We start from the raw sequence: 17,150 nt of genomic DNA, 5'->3' as shown, positions 1-17,150 counted from the left end.
TGAGAAGTCCAAACATACAGACTGGATGTTCCAGGCAAACATCTGCTGCTAATATTTTCAGTCAGACTACAAGAATTTGTCGAGTGACCGTTAATATAGCATCTTCAACTCTCACAGAGCATTGTAATGACAGCACTGCAGAAAAGATATTGGTTAGGGTGTGAAATTAAAGATTAAAGAAAACAAAATAATTTTGGTTAAAAAGAAAGAATTAAGGTGAATAAAAGGAGATTAAGTGTATATGGGTTTCAATATTCTTGTTTGTTTGTTTTTTTTTTCCAAAGAAAAAAAAAAGAAATAATAATTAAAATAAAAATGTGTAACCTAAGTCTTTTCCGTTTATTGCATAAAAAGTCTCGTAGTAACAGTGGGTTGGCCATGAGCATCTGTATGTGTAAGTATGAGAAAGAGAAGATAGCAGGGGCCTCGGATAACCATTATGTGAAGTATTCTCGACCATTCAGTGTGCATGCATGTATGGGTGCTGCAGAGTTTGGTGTCGGTCCTGCGATTTCCAGTTCTAAAGAACCCTCAAATTAGACTTTTGCAGGATGTTTTAAGAGAAAAAAAAAAGGAAAAAAAAAAAAACCGTTAACATTAGTAGCGAAATCCAACACGCAAACATATCTGCACACACATAAAAACATGTACAGTTTGGAGGAAGAAATTGCATTTGTGTTAACACACAAGCTCTAAACCTAAGAGTAATAATCTCTCAGCTTGGAACTTTTACAATTGCTTATTGCACAGCCATTATATATTTTGAAAGAGTCAGACACCGAACACGGCCATCAAATACACTCTTTGTTCTGTTTGTTTTTTTTTTTTGTTCATATTTTTGTTTTTTTTCTTTTTTACATTCATATATTTTTAATATATATTTTCTTCTTATCCTTTTTTTCCGTCACATCTCTTTGCACAGCAAATATTGTGTTATCGTTGTCAATGGAATTCGCAGTTGTCCTCACTGTGCCATGGCTTCGCTATTGTCACTTCACATCATGCCATATTTACAGAAACTGGATACCGTAAATGGAGATGATCTGCATCTTTGATCCGTAATATATTTGAGCCGTAGTAATGGATCATATCAGGCACAGTCCGGAATGGCTCACTGAACTCTCCCAAAATATAAAGCTCATTCCTGTTAGCTATCCTGATATGCATAATGCTTCGGCAGCCTCTGAAAATAGACAGAAAATACACAGTAAGCAATCATATAGGAAGATTATGTTTTCCCAAAATTATTTGGAGCATTATGTTAAAGTTACACACAACACTGTCTCCTGTGAATCTTTTAAAAGTAGAATTTACAATAACAACAAAATCAGAAAAAAAAACCTAAAAGTTTTAAAAAAGAAGACATTAATTTGTTTTCAAAGTATGTTTTACTTGATCTTTTGTCTAACATTGATCCAAGTTTTGGGAAATTTGAAATCAAGAACATCACCCTTGCTTTCTTTGAAAAAAATTATTACACAAGGCGTAGGAGTGGCTGTGGTAAGTAGCTTGCTTACCAACCACATGGTTCTGGGTTCAGTCCGCTGCATGGCACCTTGGGCAAGCGTCGTCTACTATAGCCTCGGGCTTACCAAAGCCTTGTGAGTGGATTTGGTAGATGGAAACTGAAAGAAGCCCGTTGTATATATGTATGTATATATATATATATGTATGTATGTATATATGTAAATATGTATGTATGTATGTGTATGTGTGTATATGTTTGTGTGTCTGTGTTTGTCTCCCCAGCATCGCTTGACAACTGATGCTGGTGTGTTTACGTCCACGTAATTTAGCGGTTCGGCAAAAGAGACCGATAGAATAAGTACTAGGCTTACAAAGAATAAGTTCTGGGGTCGATTTGCTCGACTAAAAAGGCCTTGCTCCAGCATGGCCACAGACAAATGACTGAAACAAGTAAAAGAGTAAGAGTACAAACATGCTTGCTAGTGTTACATCCTGGTGCTGGTGCCAATTAAAAAGCAGCCATGCCAGTGCTATGTATAAGGCATCAGTGCCAATGCCATGTGAAGAGCATTTGGTGATGGTGCTATGTAAAAAGCACTCAGTATACTCTGTAAAGTGGTTGGCATTAGGAAAGGCATTTAGCTGAAGAAACCATGTCAAAAGAGATAAAAGAAGCTTGGGCAGCTCTTCAGCTGGTCAGCTCCTGTTGAACTGTCCAGTCAATGCCAGCATGGAAGACGGACGTTAAATGATGGTGGTGATGATGTAAGACACACAGTAGTTAGTGATTCTGTTGTGTACCAGTTTGTCATAGACAGTATCTGTTCATAACATATACCATTCCAACTTCCCAGTTGGTTGGTTGATTAGTGTACTAATTAGAGCAGTTGGTACCAAGAACATGTTATTAGAAACAACAACTAAATCTCCCATGAATCACACCTTATCATCATGAAAAAAAAAAAGAGGACACATTGAATAATGTGGTCCTACATACACTATGCTCAGGCAGGGCTCTTCGGGAGTTAAACACTAACTACCAGTTAACTCATCTATGAAAGAGATATGATAAGAATGGTTTCAAATTTTGGCACAAGGCCAGCAATTTTAGGGAGAGGGGTTAGTCAATTACATTGATCCCAGTACTTGAATGATACTTATTTTATGAACTCTGAAAGGATGAAAGGCACAGTTAACCTAGGTGGCATTTGAACTCAAGATTGTAAAGAGCCAGGAGAAATGCCATTTAGCATTTCATCTGGTGTGCTAACAATTCTCCCAACAGGGCCACCATAAGAGATATGGTTTGAAATCAGTGCCTTGGAATAGAAATTAATTGCTATACATGGAATCAAACTTACTTGATAGATAAACTAAATTCTCCTTTGCTACTTGTGCTTCTCCGTACTAAGTAGCTGCCTTCACGGCACACACGAAGAAGTTGTTCTGCCTGCAGTCGAGAGATATTTCCATGGTACCATCTGTCAAAAGAAAAAGGAACCAAATCAGTGGATGATAATGAAATTATTGTATATAGTGCTCAGGTACACTACAACTCATCAAAGGTGCACGTACAGTACATAGAATTATGTACAAAAGTCAGGAAAGTGAACAGTGTATGAGTCATGAGTATGGAAGTGTGGTGACTCTAAAATAAAGTAAAACTAATAAAATGTTTTCATTTATGAAATAGAAGTTTATGGGATTTTGAAGATTCTTTCTGTGATGTCTTATTTAAATGAATACATATAAAAGAGAAATAAGGAATTGGTTTTAAATCATGTTTTGGAATGAAGACCATTTCTAAACTTAAGAAAGTAATCAGAAGTAGAAGATGAAACAAGTAAAAATGGTCAAATAACAAAATCATTAGAAAATTCACTGAGAAACATTGACAAGAAAGTCAAATGCGAATAGAAAACGTATTATTCCATACCATTTAGGGAATAACAATTGTAATTTGTCTCGGTTAATTATTAAAAAAGTCTCTTTAAATGTATTCAACGAATGTGTACATGCTTGCGTACGTGTGTTGATGTGGATAAATAACTTAGTGTTAAAAGTCTATGATGGGAATAAATTTATGCCTATTTCTTTACTACCCACAAAGGGCTAAACACAGAGGGGACAAACAAGGACAGACAAACGGATTAAGTCGATTATATCGACCCCAGTGCGTAACTGGTACTTAATTTATCGACCCCGAAAGGATGAAAGGCAAAGTTGACCTCAGCGGAATCTGAACGCAAAATGTAACGGCAGACGAAATACAGCTACGCATTTCGCCCGGCGTGCCAACGTTTCTGCCAGCTCGCTGCCTTAGGGAATAAATTTATACCTTCCTCACTTCCACCTATGGAAACACATTTTTCACAGCTCATAAACAACTGCAGATTTCTCTCCCTTGAATTTCAGTGGATTATTTGACAATCAGAACTATTTTCCCCCGCTTGGAGTGGAGGTGGGGGTCCTTTATTAAAATCAAGCTCTTGCATTGCCACGGAATCTATTAGTAATGGATGATGGAGTTGAAACCAAAATATGACTGACATTTATTTCATCCACCTCAACACCAGAACATAAAGGGAAGTAACTAAACTAATCCAATGGGTTTCTGCTGTTAAATGCATCATATATGATCAATTACATCATTTCAGAGAGATTAAAATACATGGCTGACATTTGAGGCGAGAACTTAATAGACTCCAACTGAAAAATCATTTATCTTTTATCTGTTTCAGTCATTAGACTGTGGCCATGCTGGGGCACTGCCTTGAAGAATTTTAGTTAAATGAACCAACTCCCGCGCTTAATATTTTTGTAATGCCCAGCACTTATCCCTTGAAGACATTTTAGCCGAATGAATCAACACCGGTACTTTTTTTTGAAGCTTGGCGCTTATTCTAGCAATCTCTTTCAATGGCCTGCTAAGTTACAGGGACGTAAACACATCAACAGCGGTTGTCAAGCAGCTGTGGGGGACAAACATAGACACAAACATGCACACACATACAATGGGCTTCTTTCGGTTTCTGTCTTCCATATACAGTCACAAGGCTTTGATTGGCCTGAGCCCTGAGTAGAAGACACTTGCTGAAGGTTCTGTGCAGTGGGATTGAACCTGGGACCAAACACTCACGCCTGATTACAATGCACATGTAGAGTTTTAAAAATGATTGAGTGTTAGGCCAATTATCCTAATGGTTTTGCACTCATTTTCCTACTGATGAGGGATGGTCTTTTTTTTTCTTTATTGCTGTTGTTGGATCTATTGTTTTAATGGCTATTAACACTTTAGCATTCAAATTACTCTATTAAATGTAATTTTTATTTATTCGGCACGTAAAAGCACCATCCGTTCGTGTCCGTTGCCACCCTCGCCTGGCCCCCGTGCCGGCGGCACATAAAAAGCACCATCCGTTTGTGGCCATTTGCCAGCTCTGTCTGGCACCTGTGCGGGTGGCACGTAAAAAGCACCCACTACACTCACGGAGTGGTTGGCGTTAGGAAGGGCATCCAGCCGTAGAAACACTGCCAGATCAGACCGGAGCCTGGTGCAGCCTTCTGGCTTCACAGACCCCAGTTGAACCGTCCAACCCATGCTAGCATGGAAAGCGGACGCTAAACGATGATGATGATGATGATGATGATGATTGTTGTGAATTAATCATGCATTATCTCTTAGCTTTGAGATTTCAATGATGTAATTGTTTATTTTTAAGCTAGCATTGTAAGATAAGGTGTGAGAGGTCATATCTGGTTTGTTTGAATATAAAACAGGGAAATTATTTGGCCCACATATGGCCAATTTGAATGGTAAAGGGTTAAAATATTTCTTAATTAAGTGGTTTGTTGTAGGAATGGCAATCATTGTCAGTCAGGCATATTAAGTCAAACAAACCAATGTATTTTGTTCTTCTTTATCTTTTATTTGTTTCAGTCATTGTGGAGGCGCAATGGCCAAGTGGTTACGGCAGCGGACTTGCGGTCGGAGGATCACGGTTTCGATTCCCAGACCAGGCATTGTGTTTATTGAGCGAAAACACCTAAAGCTCCATGAGGCTCCGGCAGGGAGGGGGTGGGGCGACCCCTGTTGTACTTTGTCGCCCCAACTTTCTCTCACTCTCTCTTCCTGTTTCTTGAGTAACGCTGCGATGGACTGGCGTCCCGTCCAGCTGGGGGGTACACATACGCCACAGAAACCAGGAAACCGGGCCCATGAGCCTGGCTAGGCTTGAAAAGGGCGCATAAATAATAAAATTTGTTTCAGTCATTAGACTGCAGCCATGCTGGGGCACCACCTTCAAGGTTTTTAGTTGAACAAATTGACCTCAAGACTTATTTTTAAAGCATAGCACTTATTCTATCAATCTCTTTTGCTGAACCACTAAGTTACAGGGACATAAACACACTAGCACTGGTTGTCAAGATATATACATTACATATATATATAGTTGAAATTTACAGAAAAACAAAAGATGAAGACAGGCAGGTGTATTAGTTTGATGCTCAGGAAGGTGAGAAAGTCTTTTACGTTTCGAGCCTATGCTCTTCAACAGAAAGGAACAAGAGGAAATAAACACAGAGAGAAAAAAAAAAATTTTTGGAGCTTATGCACACACAACAGGCTTCTTCCAGTTTCCATCTACCAAATTCACTTGCAAGGCTATGGTCAGCCTGAGGCTATAGCAGAAGACATTTGCCCAAGGTGCCAATTTTCTTTTAAATACTTTATTTAGTTATTTTTCTCTGATATTAAGGAGTGAACCACTTTCAAGGGTTTTAATTACAGCTTCATATTTTATAGAATTCTATGTTTTAAATGGCAAAGTTTTATCTCTTTAGTATAGAAGGGCGTACTGAAATACACAATCATAATATGAGTGCACCCCACTTCACATATATATTCCAGGTACTCTTAAAAGTGAAAGAGCGCCACTCTCATCTAAGCACTGAATGCATTGCATGTGTGCATATACATGCACACATGTACACACACACGCACTCATTCACACATACATGCAATGAGCTTCTGCATGGTTATTAGTAAGGTTTCCCTCTAGCAAGTTTTACTCGCACAAATTTTGTTTAATAGATTTCTTCAAATCAACCAGTTTTAAAACATTAGACAGACATGGCCATGCAATTAAGAGGTTTACTTTCCAGCTACATGATTCTGGGTTCAAATTCAGCAAGTGGTGCTTTGGGCAAGTATCTACTGCAAATGCATGAAGCACATGGCTTAGTGGTTAGAGTATTCAGCTTGCAATTGTATGGCTGTGAGTTCAATTCCTGGTGATGCATTGTGTCCTTGAGCAAGACACTTTATTTCACATTGCTCCAGTACACTCAGCTGGCAAAAAGGAGTTGCACCTGCATTTCAAGAGGCCAGCCTTGTTATGCTCTGTGTCATGCTGATTGTCACTGAGAACTATGTTAAGAGTACACATATCTGTGGAGTACTCAGCCACTTGCACAATAATTTCTGTTGATCGGATCAATTGGAAACATTGCTGTTGTCACTGACAGAGTGCCAGAACTGCAAATCTCTTGAGAGACAAATGCTTTGCAAGTGGAGTTTGGTGGACTGTGACAGTATGCAAGCCTGTCGAGTTCACACACACACACACATCTCAGAAATAAATATTGATGAAAGGAATAAGCACTGGTGAAAGATAGCAAAATGAACAAGAAACTGAAAGACTAGTGAGACTCTTCTGTGAATTTTGCTATCAAAAATGTGATGAATCAGTTACAGGTTTATTGGAAAGCTGTGACCAACAATTCTAATGTAAACAAATTGTGATATAAAATGAAATAAAGAAACAGATCTATTTCTCAAGTCAAACAATGAAACTAGGGAAGAAATAATAAAAAAAAATGAAAATACTTTTGCTTCGTCAATGGAGCCGTGGGGTCAAAGGTCTCCGATTTGTCACTGATCTGTCTAGGTAATTGGGGACGCGGTTGCTTTACCCAGTGTCCTCTGTGTTTATGGGATGGACTTGGGGGGGCTTCAGATGGCGGGGATGACATTGGCCGGTATTCAGGAGCACGTCCTAAAAAAACAAAAACAGAGCAATGATGAAGTCTTTGAAACAATTAATACAACACAAATCAAATTTTTGTTTTTGTAATGACACATCTTGTTATGTTCTAGTAACAACTACAAAATCAAACCTGGACTTATTTAGATAAACTTTATATAGAACTCTTCCAGATGAGAGAGTTTGTGTTTTAACATTTTTCTTAGGCATTGCGAGACCAACAACCCGATACAGAATTCAATATACTTATGTTTCAGAATGAAGTGTTGGCAGAATATAGAGCGATAATAAGAAACTGAGATGACAAAAGAATAAATGATTATGTAATGAATTTCATTAGCTTCCAGCTGTTTCTGCTATAAGATGTAGTGGACTCGTAGTTGAGTGCCTGAATGATACTTTATAGCTTCATCAGAACCTTGAATAAAATGTATAATTTATTTGAGAAAGAGACACCTAGGGAAACTATAAACTCACATGAGCATTTTACAGTGCAATAAATTCCCTCTTCAAGAGGTCAATAACTGACAAAGCAAACAATAAGCTAATTTCCAGAAGTTCCAGAGGGTTTCTCTGACACAGGATTCCATCAGTTTGGCGATGCAGCTAGTAAGACTAACGGGGCGATAGTTGACAGTTGATGTGCGGTCACCTTTTTTGAACAGAGGGATAACACTGGCAGTTTTCCACTACTCTGGAGTAACACCATTGTCAAGACAGAATTGAAAGAATAGTGAAAGTTGGTTTAGAAGAAAGTACCCACCGCGTTTGAGAAGTAGGTATGTAACACCATCGAGACCAGGAGAGGCATAGTTACGTTTATTTTTAAGGTGGCGTTGTAAAATTGCTGGTGTAAATTTCACAGTAGTTATAGAGTCCAGTGCCAGAGGTGATGGAGATGGAACATTTTGATCTGCGACAGTAAAGATGCCTGCATAGCATCCAGGAATGATTTCTGCACATTCTTTGGGATTGCCAGTAATCTGCCCTGCGTGGAGATTGCGAAGGGGACCAATTGGAGAGTGAGGTCTCTGCTTTGAATGTACATACTTCCAGAACACTTTGCTGTCAGGGTTGGTTGCTATGCGCTGTTCGAATTCAAGCACTGCTTTTTTTGTAGGTAAAGATATGAGGGTAGTTAGCCCTTTTATTACCATATTTCTGTTGAAATACACTGCTTTTGTAATGAAGAATTTAGTAAAATAGTTTTATCACTAAGCTGGTATTTGGAACATAAATTCTCTTGAAATTTTAACTAAAGTGAACATATATTTGCTGGGAGAGACACTCATATATATAAGACACTTCAAATGTGTATGGATGTTTGCATACGTCTGAATGCTTTGCAGAAAAAAAATACACAAGTGAAGAAACACAGTAATTACGTTCTTCAAAATATCATTGGGAAAAGGGTTCTGCAATATTTATAAGACTATGAAGAGGATCTGAAGTACCAAAAATATTGCAAGAATAATGGACTACAAGGGCAAGATTTCAGGCTTCAAGTTAAGAAAATGGTAGAAAGAGTTACAGAAAGTTATTTCAATTTGTACCATGACGAGAAATTTCAAAGGATAGATTTCTGGTGAGACAAACCCAAGTTCTTAGCTTAGAATGCAGTACTGTATTTTCCAAAATACAAGCTGATGTAGTATATAGTGTAAGCATATAATGTAAACATTCAAACATCATTGTTTTCCCAAATCTGGCTGCATTTCACATGAAATTTTTGGTCCTCAAAATTTGTCTCAGTGAATAAGTCAAACTACTTTTGAACCCAGAACACATGGTGTCAGGACAAGTGCTGCAAGGCATTCTATCCAATTCTCTGATATTCTGCCAGTTCATCACCCTAACTGAATAGATTATAAGAGCAGTTAGGATGGTGTTATAAGCAGTAGTGGAATCAGCCACAAGCTCCATTAGAAGTTTAATGTTGAAGAGAGTTTTTGTCAAGTTTCTGCAAGTAGCTCACTTCTGTTTGTCTTGGTCCTGGTGCAATTACATTAAAAGAAGAGATTTATGTTAAGATCACTTTTCGTATTTAATAATAAAGTAAAGTGTGTGGCCAAGTTTAGAACAACAGGAAATGTGTCATCTGGCCTTCATTTATCATTTTTATCAGGAAGATATACATACATATATTTATATATAACACATAAAATTATGGGTCAAATGAGAGTGTAAAAGAACATTTGTAACAAGACTATTCAAAAGTATTGTTCATAACAAAATAGCCATCTTTCTTAATCAAAGTAACTATAATTACTGCAATCTACATACAGATCTACTCAGATGGAAATATGAGTATGCTGAAACTCAAGTACATTTTTTTTTTAGTCAACATAAAAAACATAAATTGTTAACATAATTTTTGTGCATCAATTACAATTGAATTTCAAACATTGGATTTTTAGTGAAGAAAGGTAATTTGGTTAAAAATCAGACAACAATTTATAATAATGTTTTGACAAATGATATGATAAAAATTTATACATCCGAAGAAAGAAGGACATAGAAGCTGTTATGGCTAAGAAAGGAAACCATGTTGATCACTTGTTACAATTATGTCAAATACCCCCCCCCCCCGTATTTCATACAAATGATATAGTTCTGTTCCATATGATATAATTTGTTTTAATAGATGTATTTTAGTAGAGTCACAATTAGCATTCATTAAACATATGCATTAATATTACTATTCTTCTAAAAGCTATTTCGTTTTTCAACAAGAAAATTATGTAAATATTTTTTAAAAAAATAATTTCATCTTGAAAATGCTGTCAACTGATTGACAATATAATAAATCTTCTTGAAATACTCGAGGCATCTAGAAGCACTGTCCGGTAACATTAGAGAAAGAGAGAATAAAACCATAACAATGCAGGAAATACAACATACAGTTTTACCATTTCACCCCTTTCATTACCAAATTTCTGCTGAAATACATAACTTTTGTTTTAATAAAACTCTGAAAATAATGAAGAATTTAATGAAATAACATCGTCATTATGAAGCTGGTGTTTGGAACACAAATTATCATAAAATTTTGATGGAAGTCTTTAATTTAGATAACTTTAAAACTGAAAGTTTGTATCCTTAATCCAGAGGCAGTTTCTGGCAACTTAGTATCAAAAGGGTCCAAACATCTTCAAGTTTCAACTCTTGAAAAGTACTTTACTCTTTTACTTGTTTCAGTCATTTGACTGCGGCCATGCTGGAGCACCGCCTTTAGTCGAGCAATTCGACCCCGGGACTTATTCTTTTGTAAGCCCAGTACTTATTCTATCTTTTGCCGAACCACTAAGTAACGGGGACATAAACACACCAGCATCGGTTGTCAAGCAATGCTAGGGGGACAAACACAGACACGCATATATATATATATACGACGGGCTTCTTTCAGTTTCCGTCTACCAAATCCACTCACAAGGCTTTGGCCGGCCCGAGGCTATAGCAGAAGACACTTGCCCAAGGTGCCACGCAGTGGGACTGAACCCGGAACCATGTGGTTGGTTAGCAAGCTACTTACCACACAGCCACTCCTGCGCCCAATTTCTCATACCTGAGAAATTTCCAATCTAACAGTAGTGGCAGTGGTATTCTCTGGTGTCCATTCTATCCCATCCATCAGTTGACCAAAAGTTCAAAGTTTTAATTTTTTTTTTCCTCACAGATCTTACTAGTTCAACAGATGAATGAAACAAAATACTAATTACCTTGAAACATTGGTTTCCTTGTCTTATTAACAACAAAAAAATCATCTCAGACTTTTAATATGCAATACATTACTATTAGAATATTGTATAATTCAAAAGTATTTTAAGATTCTGCTAGCCTCGCCTGGCTCCAGTGCAGGTGGCACGTAAAAAGCACCCACAACACTCACGGAGTGGTTGGCGTTAGGAAGGGCATCCAGCTGTAGAAACATTGCCAGACAAGACTGGAGCCTGGTGCAGCCTTCTGGCTTCCCAGACCCCCGGTCGAACCGTCCAACCCATGCTAGCATGGAGAACGGACGTTAAACGATGATGATGATGATATGTATATATATGTGTAACGAAGGTGTGACTGTGTTGTATGAAGTTTGCTTCACAATCACAGGGTTCTGGGTTCAGTCTCACTAAATGGTATCTTAGGCAAGTATCTTTTACTATAACTCCAGGCTGACTAAAGCATTATGAGTGGATTTGGTAGAAAGAAACTGAAAGAAGCCTGTTTTGTGTGTGTATGTATGTGTATGCTTTGTGTGTTTGTCCCCTGCGCCACAGGACAACCAAGTCAAATTACCTCTCTTTTAATACCTTCAGTTCTACACATTCATAATAAAAATTCTGAAGTCTAAAACGTGTTCATTTAATTGAATATTTTAAGTGGACATAACTAAAAAAAAAATGAAACAAATATTAACACATTTCATTAGAGAACTCCTAGACAACAACCACATTTTAAATACGAAAAAAAGAAAACCCCACGAAATAACAAAATAACAACTAAATCAGAATTACGTATATCTTCTCTAAGTTGGTTTGACTGGCCTATATATATGAGATTCCTTCCCATTCAACACATTTATTTCTACACAGTAATTGCAGGTGAACGATAAATCTAACTGAACAGGGCTTCATAGCGAGGGGAGATAACCCATAAAGTTTTAAAGAAAAGATGCGTGTTGAATTCTAAACATTGTTTTTACCATATTTCTGTTGAAATACATTGCTTTTGTTTCAATTAATCTTAAGAATAATAAAGAATTCATTAAAATGACTAGGTCATTATTAAACTGTGTAGAATATGCATTAACATGGAACTTTGATAGAAGGTGTTAATTCAGGTAACTTAAAAATGGAATTTATTTCATAAAACTACGGGCAGTCTCAGACAGATCGGTATCGAAGAGGCTAAGTCTACCTTTGCTACAGCATGATGTGCAATTCTTTATTCATTCATTCATTTATAGCGCCACCCTGACTGGCCTCCGTGCCGGTGGAATGTAAAAAGCACCATCCGATCGTGACCGTTTGCCAGCCTCGTCTGGCACCTGTGCCAGTGGCACGTAAAAAGCATCCACTACACTCACGAAGTGGTTGGCGTTAGGAAGGGCATCCAGCTGTAGAAACACTGCCAGATCAAACTGGGCCTGGTGCAGCCTTCTGGCTTCCCAGACCCCAGTTGAACCGTCCAACCCATGCTAGCATGGAAAGCGGACGTTAAACGATGATGATGAATGATGATGATTGAATCAATTATGGTTAAATTGGTTGTGGTCTGATTTGAATTTATGTTATGCAGCACAAAATTAATGCAACAGTCCAGTGTTCCTACTACTGTTTTAAATTGCAATGGAACTCAAACGGAACCTTAACTGTACTAGTCTCTCCTCAGTTACAACGGTGTTTAACACAAAAAAGGGCCTACAGAGGCAATCAGAAACAACAACCAAATATTTCTCAAATTACATTCAACTGTCTTAAAGTAGAAAAGTACACACAGGGTGATGTAATCCAAGATATACTACATGTGATTAAAAATGGGATTGTCAAGGCTGGAACACCTTTCATCCCAGGCCTGGATAATCAGAAGGGTTGATCTGAAGACCCAAGATTAACCCTTTCGTTACTGTATTTATTTTGAGATACTCTATGTTTGTTTCAATTACTTTAAATATAACAAAGAATTTAGTAAAATAAATTAGTTATCATTCAGCTAGTGTTAGGAACATAAATTGTGACTAAGGTTTGGTGAAAGATTTTAATGCAAAACTTGTGAAAACAAGACAATTTGTACTCAGAGCCAGAGCCGGTTTCAGGCGGGTTGGTAACGAAAGGGTTAAACATAAATATAACAATATAAATGGTGGCATCAGCCTGCCTGCTGTCTATCCCTTTACTTCCTGTATTCATTTTTTAACTGGTTCCAGTAATTGTATTGTGACCATGCTGGGGCAACACCTTCAAGATAATAGTTAATTTATTCAAGTTCTATTTCTTGACTGGTGTTTAGTGGATTTAACTTTATAAGATGAAAAGCAGTTGATCTGGGTGAGATTTGAACTCTGAATGTAAATATCACAACCAATTCTACTCTTTACTACTCCAAGTAACTCATGGGCCTCCTCAGTTTTATGTATTAAATGTTTTCAGGAAATGCCACTTGGACAACTTTTTTCACACTTATTTTTCTATCTTTCAATTTTTTATTCACGAGATTCATAAAAAACAAAAATGTATATTCAATAAAGAAAAATAAATCCTGATACTTTGTTGAGGACCCTTTATTTTTTGAAAAATGGCCGCCTCTGAAATGATAGAACTCCCCTTGTATTACATCATATAAACTCATTTCATTTCATGAAGTTTATTAGCTGTGGAAAACTGTCCGCAATTAAAAACAACAAAATACTCACTACAAGATGTAGATGGCAGCAGAGAGTGTAAAACTACTGTTACTTGCCCAAGACTCTAATGTTTTGTCCTAAATGCAGTGGTTCCCAACAGACTGTCATGTTAACAAGAAAATTCTATTATATTTTTATAATTAAATATTAGGAATTGCATTTAAAAAATTGTTAGAATATTTTCTGTATTATATAGAAGTATAACCAATTTATAGCTCATAAACCTTAACAAAAAAATCTTAAGTGAACCCTGGTGGAGAAGCGCTGGCCTACATAATCTAATAGTAGCAAAAATCACTTCTGATCTGACAAACTCTCCTCTTCACATTTCTATTATCTTTGAAAAAAGAGGAAATGTGTAACACCCATTACTTATTTTTAGGCCTTCCTATTGTAATTTTTCCTGGGGAATAGAAAAGTAAAAACAGCACACAATAGTCAACGGAATGTGTTATTGGTGGCAGGAAGTTCAAGAGTGTGGGAATGAACACAAACAGTTGAATGCATAAACGTTGGTGGTGGGCGTCTGGAGTTTAGAGAAACAAAAGCTGTTGTTGTTGTGATAGAAGACACAGACAGAAGGCATGTCTCGATGGTCATTCAGACAGAGTTACACATCAAAAAGCTATCTTTCACCTGTTCTCGTTGAATATCTATAACAATACAATTGTGTTATCTACTACATTCTTCTACAAATGATTTCCAATCACTGCTTCTGAACTGATTAAAAAGTCATTCAGATCAACATAAAGCCTTCTTAGAGTCAGAGGTTACAGACACATGTGGTGAGTGAGGTAACACCACCAGGAAGTGGAATACGGTCAGAGAATAAAGGCTATAACCAGTAGTGAGTATCTGTTCCCTCAACCGATCAGGAAGTGAAGTAGAGCCAAAGGTTACAGACACAAGACAGCATAGTGGTTCCTCCGTCAAGAGGTAAACATGCATTGTAATCCCAGTTTAACCAGTTAGTATTTAAACGAGTTATATCCAGCTCAAATATTCTACATGTTTTGTGTTAAAACTGACCAGATCCAACCTCTCACACCTACCCTACAATGTTATTCTAAAAATAAACACTTGCATCATCAACACCTCAAAGCTACAAGACATTGTGTGAATAATTCAAAACAATGTGAATAAATAAGCATTAGATTTGATAATCTGAATGCTGAAGGGTTAAATGAGACTCAATACCACTATATGATACTACTCGAAACATAAACAATATCTTAATTCTGATATATTTGGGAATGAGAGAGAGGGAGTCAGAGAGAGAGAGAGAGAGAGAGAGAGAGAGTCAAAGTCTGTGTTAATAATAATTAAGACCCGGCAAGTAAAGTGAAATTACAGTTGTGGCCGATGCCAGTGTCGCATAGCCATCCCATTTAAAAGTATCCTTGAATCATTGGGTGATATGCTGTGCTTGAGATGACCTATTGAGTCAAGTGAAATTGTAGTCATGGTCGATGTCAGGGCTCCCATGCTGGTGGCACGTAAAAAGCACCATCCGAATGTGGTTGATGCCAGTGGAGCCTGACTGGCTCCTGTGCTGGTGGCACGTAAAAAGCACCATTTGAGTGTGACCGATGCCAGTGCAGCCTGACCAGTTCCTGTACTGGTGGCACGTAAAAAGCACCATTCAAAAGTGGTTCATGTCAGTGCTGCCTGACTGGCTCCCATGCCAGCGATATGTAAAAAGCATCCAGCTGTAGAGTCCTTGCCAGATCAGATTGGAGCCAGTCCTCAGTCAAACCGTTCAACCCATGGCCGTATGGGAAGCAGATGTTAAACAATGATGATGATGATGATGATGATGAACCTTGGCACAAAACCAAAGTTTGGAGAGGGAAGCACTCAGTTTACTGACCCCTGATACCTGACTGATACACCAGTCTACCATTTCTACTAATTGGCATTATTTGACATTAGTAATTACAGTGAAGGCACATGATTTAGTGGTTAGGGTAAGCGGCTCACGATTGTAAGGTTGTGAGTTTGACTGCCACCTGCACATTGCGTCCTTAAGCAAGACACTTTACTTCACGTTGCTCCTGTCCACTAACTGGCAAAAAAAAACCCTGTAATTCAAAGGGCCAGCCTTGTCACATTCTGTGTCACACTGAATCTCCTTGAGAACTACGTTAAGAATACATGTGTCTGTGAAGTACTCAGCCACTTGCTTAGTAATTTCACAAGCACACTGTTCTATCAGTTGGATCAACTGGAACCCTCATCGTTGTAACTAACAAGTGCCAGACAGAGTAATTACAAGGGTTCCTTAATCTTCCATCATCCCCTTTTCACCAAAAACACCAAACTCTGACTAGGTCCATCCTCTAGAACTAATCTATTTAATACCTCCAACTTAACCACTACCCCAACGTTATGTGTGGTTACACTACAACACTTGCTTTCCAAATGAACGAAATAAAAAATAAATGAACATTGGTTTCAACTTTTGGCACAAGGCCAGCAATTGTGGGGAAGGGTGCAAATTGATTACATTGACCCCAGTATTCAACTGGTACTTATTTCATCAATCTTGAAAGGATGAAAGCCAAATTCAAACCCAGAAGCATTTGAACTCAGAACATAATGTCACAAGAAATGCTGTGAAACACTTCTGGTTTGGTAATGATTCTGTCAGCTTGCCGCCCTAATATATGAACATTAAACTTGCTCTTAATAAGACTAATAAGTTAAAAAGGGTAATAAATATGGGTCCTTTTACTTGGAATTTTTACACATACCCTTCTTATACCACAAATTGTTTTTGATTCTTAAAATTATTTATTTTGTATTTTTTTTTTAGGCTACTATTTGTAAAACTCTGCCTCGAAAAATACATCCAATCCATGCCAGCATAGAAAAGCAAATGTGAAATGGCTACGTTGACAATACTTTATATTTCTTATGATTTAGTCAAAGAGAAGGGGCAACACCCAGGAAATTTTGTAGGGATTCTGAAATTGATGGCAAGGGGAGATAGGAAGAAACCATGATTCACAGCTTACCCCAAAACCTGCTTTAACTATCTGCAACAGTGTGGATCCAGTTAAAAACCATCCAAGGATAACGTGACAGCATTAACCCTTTAGCATTCAGATTACTTTGTCAAATGTAATGCTTATTTGAACCCCTTGTTTTGAATGGATCAGGTATTATCTCGTAGTTCTGAGATCTCGATGATGTGGTTATTTATTTTCAGAATGACATAGTAGGGTAGGCGTGAGAGG

At 37.6% G+C, this 17,150-nt stretch overlaps 1 protein-coding gene across 5 annotated transcripts in view; it reads right to left on the bottom strand.

Annotated features, from left to right (window-relative positions):
• Positions 1 to 320: 320 nt before the first annotated feature.
• The window catches only part of LOC115220392 (SH2 domain-containing adapter protein F), a 232,883-nt gene continuing 216,053 nt past the window's right edge, over positions 321 to 17,150 (bottom strand). For all 5 annotated transcript variants that reach the window (XM_036509833.1, XM_029790512.2, XM_029790513.2 and 2 more), the window contains 3 exons: positions 7,358 to 7,526; positions 2,829 to 2,948; positions 321 to 1,183 (listed from right to left, as the gene is read on the bottom strand). In XM_036509833.1, the coding sequence (XP_036365726.1) occupies positions 1,000 to 1,183; positions 2,829 to 2,948; positions 7,358 to 7,526 (473 nt within the window). In that variant the 3' untranslated portion in view covers positions 321 to 999. The remainder of the gene's footprint in view (positions 1,184 to 2,828; positions 2,949 to 7,357; positions 7,527 to 17,150) is intronic.

The sequence above is a fragment of the Octopus sinensis genome, linkage group LG16 (assembly GCF_006345805.1).
Source record: "Octopus sinensis linkage group LG16, ASM634580v1, whole genome shotgun sequence".
Classification (NCBI taxonomy): domain Eukaryota; kingdom Metazoa; phylum Mollusca; class Cephalopoda; order Octopoda; family Octopodidae; genus Octopus; species Octopus sinensis.
This window is presented reverse-complemented; position numbering and strand designations above follow the sequence as displayed.